General features: G+C 39.5%; 3 protein-coding genes across 4 annotated transcripts; 2 read left to right on the forward strand and 1 right to left on the reverse strand.

The window, feature by feature from the left end:
- Positions 1-1,243: 1,243 nt before the first annotated feature.
- Positions 1,244-5,930, reverse strand: LOC140882521 (putative disease resistance protein RGA3). Of its 2 annotated transcripts, none has more exons than XM_073288573.1 (2): positions 2,408-5,930; positions 1,244-1,603 (listed from the first exon to the last, which is right to left on the reverse strand). In XM_073288573.1, the coding sequence occupies exon 1, from the start codon at positions 5,923-5,925 to the stop codon at positions 2,860-2,862; it is 3,066 nt and encodes a 1,021-aa protein (XP_073144674.1). In that variant the 5' UTR covers positions 5,926-5,930; the 3' UTR covers positions 1,244-1,603; positions 2,408-2,859. The 2 variants fall into 2 exon arrangements, with proteins under 2 accessions (XP_073144674.1, XP_073144675.1); XM_073288574.1 differs by having other exon boundaries at positions 1,244-1,606.
- Positions 5,931-10,959: 5,029 nt separating this feature from the next.
- On the forward strand, positions 10,960-12,743 carry LOC140879069 (uncharacterized). The gene is made up of 2 exons (XM_073282710.1): positions 10,960-10,998; positions 11,181-12,743. The coding sequence occupies exons 1-2, from the start codon at positions 10,960-10,962 to the stop codon at positions 12,741-12,743; spliced, it is 1,602 nt and encodes a 533-aa protein (XP_073138811.1).
- Positions 12,744-12,926: 183 nt separating this feature from the next.
- On the forward strand, positions 12,927-13,322 carry LOC140879070 (uncharacterized). Its single transcript, XM_073282711.1, has one exon. It carries the CDS (start codon positions 12,927-12,929, stop codon positions 13,320-13,322), a length of 396 nt encoding a protein of 131 aa, XP_073138812.1.
- Positions 13,323-13,547: the final 225 nt, after the last annotated feature.

Here is a 13,547-nt window from a genome sequence, read left to right on the forward strand (position 1 = left end):
AAAAAATACATATTATATTTTTTTCCTTTAAAATATGTGTTTTTATTACACATATTTATTTAATTCATATCATGAGAAATTTTATTTTTCATGAAATTAATATTCATCAATATTAAATTACAGAAGACTCATTATGACATAAAATTAATTATGTATAATATGTAACTCTAAAAAAATAGAGAAAGGTTTTAAATGGACAATGGTTGAAAATTTCGCACAAACATGAGTGATATTGAATTTAATAACAATTTTAGGTTTTTTATTTTAACATTAATATGATCATTTTTTAAATTAAGAAAATTTTTCGAGACAAAGAGCTTTAGTTGTTGTGCTGTTTAAAATATTTGAGTTGCATCATCACCACCAGATTTGCACCATCACCACCAGCTATAGCTATTGGTGAGCGCCGTACAATCGGTTCTACATTATTTGTAGGGTAATACTACATGTACACATAGAGTTATACGTTACACATTACACTTAAAATTACATGATTATCCCTGATTTATTTTTGAAAGATTTTTTTTTTCAAATAAAGTGTTGGAATAATCATGTAATTTTAAGTGTAATGTGTAATTGAACGTATAAAAATCCGTGTACATGTAGCACTACCTTTATTTTTATTGGTTTTATTTATGATTAGTATTAATTTAATGGAAAAAATTCTATCCGTCCAAATTATATACGCCACGTTTTTTTTTGTCTCAAATGTATAGTAATATTTATTACACTCATTGACTAATATACCCTTATTAACTATATCTTAAAAATTATTCAATCATTTTTTGTATACATTAAATAGGGATAGAATAAGGAGTTTGTACAAAATTTGTTTCACAATAATTTTTTCTTAATACGTGTGAAAAAATAGGTCTATATAATTAGGACGAATAAAGTATTTTTTTTGGACTTGAAGAGAGTCGTCCTTACATCAAGATCACACAAAAACATGGATTGAAAAGTGTCATATTTGGATAGGTGAATATATATGATTTATTGTAATGCACATTTTTTTAATATAATGTGTTTTGCTCTATTTAAATTGATAAATACTTCTAAAAATAATATTATTAAACGAATTTAAACAATATCTAAATTTCGTGATCATGTTTTCAACCGTTAGTCATCCACGTGCAGCGCACGTGCACTTTCCTTGTTAATCTATGTTCTTCGACTCGAAACTACCAAAATGAAACCAAAACACTGCGCTCTTTACTTGGAAAAAAATTTCTATTGCGTTTTCGGCGCAAATTGCAGAGAGAGTCAGAGTCCAAGGCCCTTAAAATTATGGGCCTATCAAACACAATTTGTGTAGGTTCTGATCATAAAACACAAATCAGTAATGAAAGATTGATAAAAAAAAGAACAAAATCATAGAAAAGAAATCAGTACAATGGTGAACTAAATAAAAACCCAAAATACTTGGGAGATATCACATTTTGTTTGCTTTTGTTTCTGAGTTTGCTATACTTCAGATGTCAATGTTAAAGAAGGCTTTCAACAACTTCCTCAGTTGTTCTTTGAAAAGATTCCACCGTGGATTCATTGCTTTAACAGGATTCTTTAGGCACTTTGATCCTGTCTTTCGGATTCGATCCCGGAGCTGCTACGTAAATGCATCAAAAAAGTGTAAGCAAGCTGTTCATTAGTTTATACAATAAAACTGCATCAAAAACAATTCACATTACCCCAATTCACATAAAGACAAGCAGAGTTAATCATAGAACACACATGATATCGATATCAATTAATCACGGGTTATATTATGATTGTTTACGACAAGAAACACTTGAAATACTGAATCATCAAACTCCATGGAAGCACTCAAACCACCAATGTTAACAGGAAAATCTGAACAAAATGAAGTTAAAATAGAGCATCAGAAACGTTCACATCCACGATTCGCATAAGCACACAAGCTAAATCAAATATATACAGAGACAGGTTCCGGTACGAACTAACATCATAAGGCCTATTGACCCCTCGTATGGACCACAAAACGAAGCAACAACACATTGGAAAGCCAAACCCGAATGCTCGCCGAAGCCTCATAACTATTGCTTATTCTGATATAGCGAGATAGACCATGATTTTTATATATGCACACAATAATATATTTAGGAACAACCAAATGAATCTGCGGAATGCAAAGATACAAATTTTCTGATAAATGAACTCTTTAATGAGTTGAGCTAGCTAGTAACACTATTTTACATCGAACAAGTTATATTTATTTTCTTCATCTCTTGAATATCTTTAAATCATTCATGAAAAAAAACAAAAAAATATGAATTATAGGAATGAATAGGTTAATACTTAATCCATGTATAACTAAAAACTGATAAATTCGTGGAAGTTTCATTACATGATAAAACAAGGATCCTAAAAAATATAAAAGTAATTGTACCTGATCATGAGTATATTATTTCATATTCATCTCGGGGCTGCTCTGATTTATTTCGTCCTTAAAAATTTCAACCCGGTGATCAGGCGTCGCACGCAGGTGACATCCCTTAGCTTCTCACAATCAAAGAAATATAATCTCTCCAGAGATGAAAAGTTGGAAAACCATTGAGGCACAGCTTCTATTCCAAAACCAATCACTCGTAAATGAGCTAGAGCTGTGAGATGCTGCAGCTTATCAGGGAGAGACTCCCAATTCCGGTTTCCACATAATATTAATGTATCGAGTAATTGATGTGAGCCTTTGAGACTCTCATTCAACAAACTCAAACCTGTTTCTTCGGAGAAGGGACCGATCGTTAACTCTCTCAACTTGTTGAGGCAATCCATTCCAATGGGTATGCTCCTCAGTTTTGGACATTTTGAGATATTCAAAACATGGAGCGACGTGCTTGACTATTGCATTTCAGCCTGCAACTCCGTCAACTCGTCGCATTCCCTAATCACCATGTGTTGAAGAGCAGAGAGGCCTTTGAGATTTCGAATTGAGGCTAGATTAGGACACCAAGATATTTCTAACCGAACAAGAGACGTGAGGGTATCCGGGAGTCGGACTTGTGTTAGGTTGTCACATCTTGATATCTTGAGTGCCTGGAGTTGTTGATTGTTTCGCAACAGCATGTCGACAAGGTCGGAGGGCACGTCTGAATTGCTGGTGATCTCCAGTTCCGCGAGAGAGCTTACTTTCTTGCATATATTTGCTAAAGGAACTTCGCTGCGTACATCAGAAATATACAATCTTTTAAGAGATGGAAAATCGTGACTCGGACCGGTCATCATGGACCTGCATCTCTCAATTTTCAGATATTCAAGCCTGGGGAAGGCTGTTGCCCCCGTATTCGGTGCTTCAACCCAATCACTCAGAGAGCTCATATCCTTTAGTGTTAAACTTTCAAGTGATGGAAACGGCACAACATATCTGCTTGAATCATCCTCGTAGTAAAATGAAGGACCTATCGATCTCACGTTGCTTAGTCTGTCCATCCGCAACATCTTGAGAAGCGGCAGATGACCGAGTGTTGGGATTTCTTGGCAACCTTCACAATCTATTAGGACAATCTTGATGAGTTTGTGGAGAACGCCGCCTTGTTCGACGGTCATCTTCATGGTCCATGATGGAAAGTGTTCTCCACGGAAATTTTTAATGGTTAAAGCCTTCAAATTTGGATGAGGTTGGAGGCCTTCCAGCACTTCACAATCATTGTTGTTTCCTTCCATATCTTGGATTCGAACACTCCACACAAACTTTAAATGTTCTATTTTTTGCTTCTCTGATAAACATGTTCTCCTGGATTCCTCTTTATCACTCACTTCTTCAAGATTCCATATCCTTAGTTTCCCCTCTAGATTCTTTAGACATCCCAGCTCATCAATTCGACATCCCTCCTTGTCGCTCACAATAAAAATGCTTAGTGTTCGAAGAGATGTTAGGTTCCCCATTTTAGGTGGCATCCGGTAAAGTAAATGATGTCCAAGGTAAGAAAAAGCCAAGTGTCTCAGCCCAACTAAAAACTTCAGCTGCTCTGGAAGCTTCCTCATGCTCCAGCAACGAATGAGCCTTAAAGTTTGCAAATTGAAAAGTTTACAAATAGAACGCGGCAAATTACTTATGTGAGTGTCAGACAAGTCGAGAAATCTCAAATGTAACAATATGCCGATTGAACTTGTCAATTCCTCAATGCCTGTTCCATGTAGATCAAGAACACGCAAGTATATGCAATTTATGAACAAATTGTAAATGTATTTGGTCGCCTGGAATTTGCTGAGAAACAAAGTTCGCGGAGAACTTTTCTGCTCCCTGATAATGTGCACTAAGTCGACTGCTAAGTCGACTGGTAAATATCTTACTCGAAGAGTAAAATCTTCAGCATTATGAGCTTTTGCCTTCTCGACCAAACAGGATAGGTCATGAACAAAATCGTGCATCTTGCTATACTTGATTCTGCCATACTTATCCATTATTGGCTCGTGCAGGAAAAAATTTTGCAACAGAATATTGTAAAACTTGTCGCCTAGAATCTCCACTTGATCACCACGTCCATCACTATTTTCAAATAGCAACCCTTCTGCCATCCAAAGTTGGATCAATCTTACTCTCTCTAGCCTTTCCCCCTTTATAAAAATGGAACAATATGCAAAACATTTTTTAAGTAATGAAGATGGTAATCGATCAAAGCTGATCTTTAATACTTTCAACACAGAATCATCAGTGGGACCGGACTTTGAAAACCCACTTTCATGTTGAAATGACTTCCAATCATCTATTCCCTTTCCTCGTAAACTTCCTCCGACCACGTTGGCTGCTAATGGTAGACCTTGACAAGCAAGCGCAATCTCCTTTCCAATAGTTTCAAAATCTCCTGGAACTGGTTGGCTAGGGAAAGTTCTTGCCTTAATTATCGACCAGCAGTCATCAACAGATAAGAAATCTATAGAAGGAACCGTATGTGTTCCCACATATGATGCCACGTCTTGATTTCGAGTGGTAACAATGATGAAATTCCCCCTCTTTGGACTGATTCCCTTCATGCAATTCATGAAGTTGTCCCATTCAAGCATTTTGTCACTCAGATAATCGTCGAGTACGAGCAAATATCTCGTATCTTCCAGCTTGGATCGAATTTGTTCCAAGACAGTTTCCTCCCCTAGAGATTCTTGGACAGAATTTTTGGACAAGGATTCCAAGATTTTCACGAGCAAACCTTTGTTGTCAATCTTTTTCGACACACTGACCCAAATCCTTTCACTGAAAACCTTCCGTATGCTACTATGATTGAAAACATTCCGAGCTAGAGTGGTCTTTCCCAACCCTCCCATCCCGACAATGGGAACCACCGAGACCACCAATTCGACGTTGGACTCGATCATATCATGGACGATGGTGGATACGACACCATCTCTACCAATGAAAAAAGGATCAACTGCAAACGAGTTAGTTTCCATCACAATAGGAACAGAAACAGCCGAATCGGCTAATCTCTGCTGCAGACCATAGCTGTTGGCATCTTCATTGATTCTTTTCAACCTCGCATTCGCATCCTTCATCGTATGTCCCATTTTCCTACGAAAAGCCACGGAACCAGAGAAGGAGATCAGAGAGCCGCATAGCTTCATCTTCATTCGAACCTGACGACGAATGAACTCGTAATTCACCTCGTCCAGCAAGTTGCCAATTATAAAGGCCACATCATCTAGATTCTGCAGCCACGGCTTCAAAGCCTCGTCATCTTGAATGCACCTCTTCGATACATCCTCCAAGAACCCCTGAACCATTTTCGATGATTCTTGCAGCGTTTTCAGTTCATCCTCGAAGCCCAGAACGACTCCCACTTCTTCTGAAGCAACAGCAATCAGCTTCTCCAACAGAACTTGAACAGCAGCAGATTCTGCACCCATCTCTGTTTTTTGTTGTGAAATACACAAATTCAAGGGATCTGATGTATTACAGAAATGTGCAAACATTAAGTCAACAGATCATGTTTTGTTTCGTCCATTACTATATTTGTGGTCAACTTTAAGTTCTAAACAATAGCTGTAAATCTGTAATATAAAATGATGCGCCATCATGTTATGGCCAACCATTAATGTTAGAAAACAATTGTTTACTTTACTATTTTGTTTTACTTGTTTTTTTTTTTTAGTGTCGTGGAGTGCTACAGAAACTGTATGAATTTATTTTCCTTTGCCATTAATTGCTATTTTTAGTTGTCTCCTAATTCAAAAATAAAACAGTAACGCATGATATTACACGGTAGATTTCAACCATAGCATATAGATAATACCCCAATGATAGATTTAATGACTCATGATTTGTCATCTCAACAATATATAATTAATTACGTCTATATGTAAAAATACGAACCGTTGAATGCATGATTTGAGTATTATCCATATGCTAGGATCTCATCTACCAATATTACACATATGTACTATTCAGTTATAAATCTTACTATCTTTTTTTTTTTGAAGAGAAAATGCAATACTAGACCAAAGAGTCTTTACTTACAACAAGATTAAGCCAACTAGGATATAAACCATGAACCCATTCTACATTGGAAGACATTGATAAAGCTTTCTTGCCAAAAGATGGGCCCCCTCATTTGCATATGATGAATCGACAAGAAAGAATAAGATGCATGCCCAACCAAAAATTTGATTTCCGAAGCCAATAAACCATCTGGACCTATATCATCTTCAATATTTTGGATAGCCCGAACTGCTTCCAAAGAGTATGAAAATATGTAAACATTGACAAACCCCTGTCTCACACAAAAATTCAATATTTTTGATACGGAGCTTCCACACTTTTTTCCACCAAGAGAGATTTGGGTTCCCGGACTGGGAATGGGACGGTTGTCTTCAACCTAACATATGATATTACACCAATGATAAATCTAATGTCTCATGATTTGCCACATCAACAATATATCATTAATTATGTCTATGTGTACAAATATGAACTATTAGATACATGATTTGGATATTATCTTTAGTGTAGTATCTCATTAACCGAATGGGAGGGAGCCATACAGTTTGTTTCTAAAAGATAACCACTCTTAAATGTTGGCCAACCCGCCTAGGTCATGGGCCAGCCCGAGATGGGTTTGGGTTGGCCCGTGGGTCTAGAAAGAAAATTAAATAATTTAAAAAAAATTTGTCTTATGGATGGTATGTGTATTTTTTTTAATGAAAATTGTGAATTTTGTATATTAATTAATTTATTTTAATATAAAATGCGTATGAAATCAATATGTAGAAGTTTTGTTTATATATTTTTATACCTCTTTATTTATGAAACAAAAATTTTAATTAATTATAAGGATATTTATTTTTTGTGGGTTACTAACTGACTAGCCTCCGAACACGCAAATCACTTTGGGTTGGATTGGGTGATGGATTGTCATTCCTCTGGATGGCAGACCGTTCCGCCCGCCTTATGTCATGGACTGGTCTGTCTGACCGTTCTAGTAAAACATTCACATATTTGACTATATTTTTCAATACTTTTATATTTTTAATAAATTGAAATATTGTACAAACTTTAAAAAATATAAATAAAATATTGATGACCAATGCAACTATAGTCTATGATACCCCGGAAAATTATTTTAACCCTGACCCGTTCATTATGGGTTTAAGAGGGTTGGCCCAATTATTGGATTATTATTATATATAAGGTTCAGCCCAGTTTTCTACCTGTTAGGGCGTGTCAAGACCTGGGCTGCTGTTAATGGGCCGACCCGAGTTGGGGCCCAATGGGCTTGGTATGTTTTCTAGTTCAAGTGGGACGCGAATACATTCAAGATATGCTTGACCATTGCACAGATATGAATGAGATAGAGATAAACTCAAGGGCGGACCAATGAATGAAGAGTCCTACTCCAGGACATGTTATAATTCGACTAGGTAACTTACTCTATTTGTCCTATAAATACAGGTACTATTATGGTTGTGTTTATTCATTACTTACTATTCATTATTCATCACACATTCACTTTTACTCATTATTCACGCACTCATACTCTCGTTTTCGCATTAATCGTACCCTCTGCCTTCAAGACACTGACTTGGGCATCGGAGGGGTCACGCCGAAAACACCTTCGGCGCCCCTTGACCTAGCTGTTGCGTGTGCAGATTTTGGTGGTGCCCGACCCGACCTGCTTCATTAAGGAGTTGGAGGATCCATTCTACCAGACCGAACCCGAGGTAAAATTCCGACATCATCAATTGGCGTCGTCTGTGGGAATTTGAAGAAAAAGAGTTTCGATGGCTAATCAGAATGGAGATCGCCCAAATTTAGAGGAATTAGTAACTCAGGCTGTTCAGAGGGCTTTGACGGAAAGGGGTGAGACCAATCCCCCGTACCCCGATCATAATGCCCACCTCGAGGAGATCAAAAAGTTGAAGGAAGAGATGGAGCAGCTAAGGAAGAAGCAGGCCGGGTACCTAGCTATCACAACCAAAAACATTCCTTTTACTTAGGAGATATTGGACGCCGACCTCCCCAAACAATTTAAATTGGCTCACGTCGGGGAGTATGATGGTAAAGGAGATCCTGAAGACCATTTAGCACACTTCGAGAATGCAGCTCTGTTGCATAAATACTCTGATCAGATCAAGTGTAGGGCTTTCCTTACTACTCTCATAGGACCAGCCCAGCAATGGTTCAATACGCTATGCCCTGGGGAAATCAAGGAATTTAAGGATTTTATTAAATCCTTTTTGCATCACTTTGCTAGTAGTAAAAAACATCCAACTACCACTTTCAGCCTTTTTGCAATCAAGCAACGGGAACATGAAAATTTAAGAGCATATATTCGCAGATTTAGTGGCTTGGCTCTCGAAGTACCCATGGCTACGCCAGATCTGCTCATCAGTGCCTTCATGCAAGGGCTGGATACAAAAGACTTTCTTAAATCTTTAATAAAGAGGCCCCCAAAAACATACGAGGAGTTACTGGCTCGACATGAGAAATATGTCAACGTGGAAGAAATACAAGTTTCGCGAGCAGCTATGAAGAGAGAGCGGCCAAAAAGTCCAAAGAGCAATAGGGTTTCGAGCAGTAGTTCGGGAATGGGACAGCCATTCCGACCTGCGTTGTTAGGAGAATTCACCTCTTTCACTCCTTTATGCATGAGAAAAGTCCGAGCTCTACAAATTTGTGACAATCGGAAGCTCACACAAAGGCCTCCATGGACAGAGAAGGGACCTTGAAATAGGGAATCAGATAAATATTGTCACTTTCACAATGAGTATGGGCATACTACGGAGGACTGTCGTCAATTAGATCAAGAGATTGAAAGGATAATACAACAACATTCTGAATTAAAAAATATATTGACCCGTCAAGAGGGGTATCGCCCGAACAGGGGACAGTGAGGAAGGTCAAGACAAAGGGCCAGGACTGCCCCTCCCCACGAAGATTTCAATCATCCAAATCAAGACCAGCCCAGGGATGACCGAGCTCATCAAAGACCGGCCCCGCCTGCTCGAGGAATTATCAACATGATTTTTGGAGGCCCTACTGATGGAGATTCCAATCGAGCTAGGAAAACCAGCAGCAAAAAATTAATAAATATGGAGATTGAAAATCAGATTGTTCATACTGGCCCGACCCTCTCTTTTGGGCCGAAAGATTTGAAAGGGGTTTCAAGCAACCATAATGATGTACTGGTAATAAGGGCCATGGTCGCAAATTATGATGTAGCCCGGATATTTGTGGATTCAGGCAGTTCTGTCAACGTTCTGTTCCAAGAAGCAATAAATCAAATGGACTTAGGACAGTATAAGATGGAGCCCGTCGTAAAATCACTCTTTGGTTTCACGGGTCATGCAATCCGACCTGTTGGGTTAGTGCATCTACCCCTAACTCTTGGAAAAAACAACGGTTTCAAGACCAGGATTGTGAGTTTCATTATAGTAGACGCTCCATCTGCCTATAATGCCATACTGGGTAGACCTGCCATGACCACTTTCATTGCTGTTGCATCAGCTCTGCATCAGAAAATGAAGTTCCCAGTTGGTAATGAGGTTGGTGAAGTACAAGGTGATCAAGTTATTGCTCGCAAGTGTTATGTGGAGGAGGTCAGAATAGAGCAAAAGGTGACCAGGACTGATAGTGTCGACAGACCTGGGCTTTTTGGCATGGAAAAGGTCAACCTAATAGAGGACGCATCTGTCAGTGCTGAGGAAGAAATTGAGGAAATCATGATCTCACCTCCTTTTGGGATGGTAAAAATTGCTCGCACCCTTGAAGCACAGTTGAAGCAACCGCTACTAGAATGCTTGAAAGAAAATAAAGACGTTTTTGCATGGTCAGTTTTAGACCTGGTAGGGGTCCATCGGGAAGTAGCAGAGCACAAGCTCAATGTGATAAAGGGTTGTCATCCTATTATTCAAAATAAACGGCACTTCGGTCCTGAAAAATACATGGTAATAAAGGAACAAGTAGATGAATTACTCAAGGCTGGACACATTGAGGAAATCTATTTCCTGACCTGGTTGTCCAATATAGTTCTGGTGCCAAAGTCCTCTGGTAAATGGCGCATGTGTGTGGATTTTCGGGATCTGAACAGGGCATGCCCAAATGACTGTTATCCGTTACCCAAAATTGATCAACTTTTCGATTCAACAGCAGGACACGAGTTGCTCAGCTTCTTGGATGCCTATCAAGGATATCATCAAATCCCACTAGCTAAAGAGGACAAGGATAAAGTGAGTTTTGTGACGTCAATAGGAACATATTGTTACGTGCTCATGCCCTTTGGGCTCAAGAATGCTGGGGCTACATACCAAAGGTTAATGGACAAAGTATTCGAGCAACAAATCGGCAAAAATATAGAGGTCTATGTAGATGATATCCTGGTCAAGACCCGAACTGCGGACCAGTTCATTACCGACCTAACTCAAACTTTTCAGACTTTGAAGCACTATTAGCTTAAGCTAAACCCCAGCAAGTGTACTTTCGGAGTTCAAGCTGGAAAGTTTCTGGGTTACATGGTTACAAGAAGAGGAATCGAAGCTAATCCCGAAAAGGTCCAAGCCATCATTTCCATGAGCTCCCCAAGGATATACAAGAAGTACAGAGATTAACGGGAATAATTACAGCACTGGCCCGGTTTATAAGCAGATCAGCAGATAAAAGCCTCCATTCTTTCAAGGCCCTATGAAAGACGAAAATTTTTGAATGGAATGAGGAAAGTGAGAAAGCCTTCCAGGACCTGAAGGCTTACTTAAAGCAATTGCCTGTGCTGAATAAGCCTACCCAAGGGAAAGAACTGTTCTTATATTTGGCGGTCACACCCCGAGCAGCCAGTTCGGTCCTGGTCAGGAGGGACGGAACAAATCATCAGCCTGTTTATTTTGTGAGTCATGCCTTGAAGGGAGCCGAACTCAATTACTTAACCCAGGAAAAGCTTGCCTTAGCTTTAGTCATCACTGCAAGAAAATTGCGTCCTTACTTTTTGTCACATCCCATCACCGTGCTCACCAACAGTATTCTGGGAAAAATTGCAACCAATCCAGACACATCGGGGAGACTTATCAGATGGATTACAGAGCTGAGTGAGTATGACATCAAATTTGAGCCTCGGACAGCCATAAAAGCTCAAGCCCTAGCTGATTTCTTGGCAGAGACAGTTCAACTAGAACAAGAAGAGCTATGGAAGATTTTTGTAGATGGGTCATCATGTCAGTCCAGGAGCGAAGCTGGAATTTTGATCATCTCCCCTTGGGGTGAAGAAACTAATATTTCAATCAGATTAGACTTCAAAGCCTCAAAAAATGAAGCAGAATATGAGGCATTATTACTTGGGCTCAAAGCAGCACGAAACTTGGGTATCTCCCGAGCTATTCTGTATTCCGATTCCCAATTAGCAATCCAACAGAGTAACGGGAAATTTGAATGCAAAGATGGGAAGATACTGAGGTATGTCAAAGCACTAGACAAAGCCAAAGAAGGTTTCACCGAGTTGAACTTGGAGCTCATCTCCCGAACTAAAAATATCAAGGAAGACCACTTGGCCCGCCTAGCCAGTGCCCACAGCAACCGGCCCGATCCCATTGTTCCAGGCCGGGAGCTTGTTTCTCAGTTGGAAAATCTCGATGATATTATAGCTCAGGTACCGGAAGGAGATTGGATATATGATATATATCAGTATCTGACCAAGAAAGAATTACCAAGCGATAGTAAGAAAGCAAATGAGGTAAAAAGAAGGGCTCTTCGCTTTGTCATGATCGATCAAATCCTGTTCAAACGATCTTTCTCTCAGCCTTTGTTAAAGTGTTTGGGTCCTGACGAGGCTAATTATGTACTACGAGAAATTCATGAAGGGTCTTGTGGCAGTCACCTGGGCAGTCTTGCCCTAGCTCGAAAAGCACTCCTGGCGGGATTCTTCTGGCCTACTATGCGGAAAGACTCATCAGATCTGGTTAATGCATGTTATAATTGCCAAAGACATGCTAACCTACAATGGAGACCTGCAGAATACATGAAGGTAGTTGTGGCTGCTTGTCCTTTTGATCAGTGGGGAATGGACATTATAGGACCATTCCCTGTTAGCACGGGGCAGAAAAAATTTTTGTTGGTCGCGATCAACTATTTTTCTAAATGGGTAGAGGCCGAGCCCCTAGCTAAAATTACAGAAAACGAAGTGCTCAATTTTCTATGGAAAAATATAGTGTGCCGCTTCGGGATCTCTCGCAGGTTGGCATCAGATAATGGAAGACAGTTCTATGGATCCAAAGTTCGAGCATGGTGCCAGGAAATGAAGATCGAATAGGTTTTCACCTCTGTAGCATACCCGCAAGGGAATGGACAAGTCGAAGTTACCAACAGAACGATAGTCCAAGCTCTTAAGACACAACTGGATGCAGCTAAGGGAAAATGGGCAGACAAACTCCCTTCCGTATTGTGGTCCTATCGAACTACTACTCGATCCGGTACGGGTGAAACTTCTTTTAGCATGGTGTATGGAACTAAAGCCGTTCTCCCGGCAGAAATTGGACAAGAAAGTGCTAGGATAATGGCATATGGGGAAAACAATCAAGAACTGCGAGCAATGGATTTGGACTTACTAGAAGAGAACAGGTCCCGAGCTGCAATTAGGCTCACAGCCTATCGCAAACGAATGACACAGGCCTATAACAAAAGAGTATATCCTAAGGTTTTTCATGAGGGAGACCTGGTTATGCGAAAAATACAACACCCAGGGGAAAGAGGAAAGGTAGAGGCCAAGTACGAAGGCCCCTTCAAAGTGATAGGAAAAGCTGGAATAGCTGCATATTACTTGGAAGATGCCGAAGGCAAGAAGGGTAAAAGGCCATGGAATGCTCAACATTTGAAAAAATACTATCCCTAGTAGCTTGGCTCGGGCCTCTTCATGTTATCCAAAGTTCACTAAGCTGGCCCTTAACCAGCTGGTCTTTTTGTGTTATTTATTTCTGTTCTGCAATAGTCAGTCCTGTTTTGTTTGCTTTAGGGTCAGTCCTGTTTAACGACAATTTTATTTTGGAACAGTGCCATGGGAAGAGTCAGTTCTATTTTATGGAACCTACTGAAATTTTTCCTTTTTGGGAACATTCTT

The sequence above is a fragment of the Henckelia pumila genome, chromosome 2, assembly GCF_033568475.1.
Source record: "Henckelia pumila isolate YLH828 chromosome 2, ASM3356847v2, whole genome shotgun sequence".
Lineage (NCBI taxonomy): Eukaryota > Viridiplantae > Streptophyta > Magnoliopsida > Lamiales > Gesneriaceae > Henckelia > Henckelia pumila.

What these genes read in the sequence shown, in the direction of transcription:
- LOC140879069 (XM_073282710.1), top strand. Translation starts at nt 10,960, where the DNA reads ATGGTTACAAGAAGAGGAATCGAAGCTAATCCCGAAAAG. An exon ending in TCGAAGCTAATCCCGAAAAG is followed by an intron (nt 10,999 to 11,180) that starts GTCCAAGCCATC and finishes AAAGCCTTCCAG; the next exon opens with GACCTGAAGGCTTACTTAAA.
- LOC140882521 (XM_073288573.1), bottom strand. Translation starts at nt 5,925, where the DNA reads ATGTTTGCACATTTCTGTAATACATCAGATCCCTTGAATTTGTGTATT.
- LOC140879070 (XM_073282711.1), top strand. Translation starts at nt 12,927, where the DNA reads ATGGTGTATGGAACTAAAGCCGTTCTCCCGGCAGAAATTGGACAAGAA.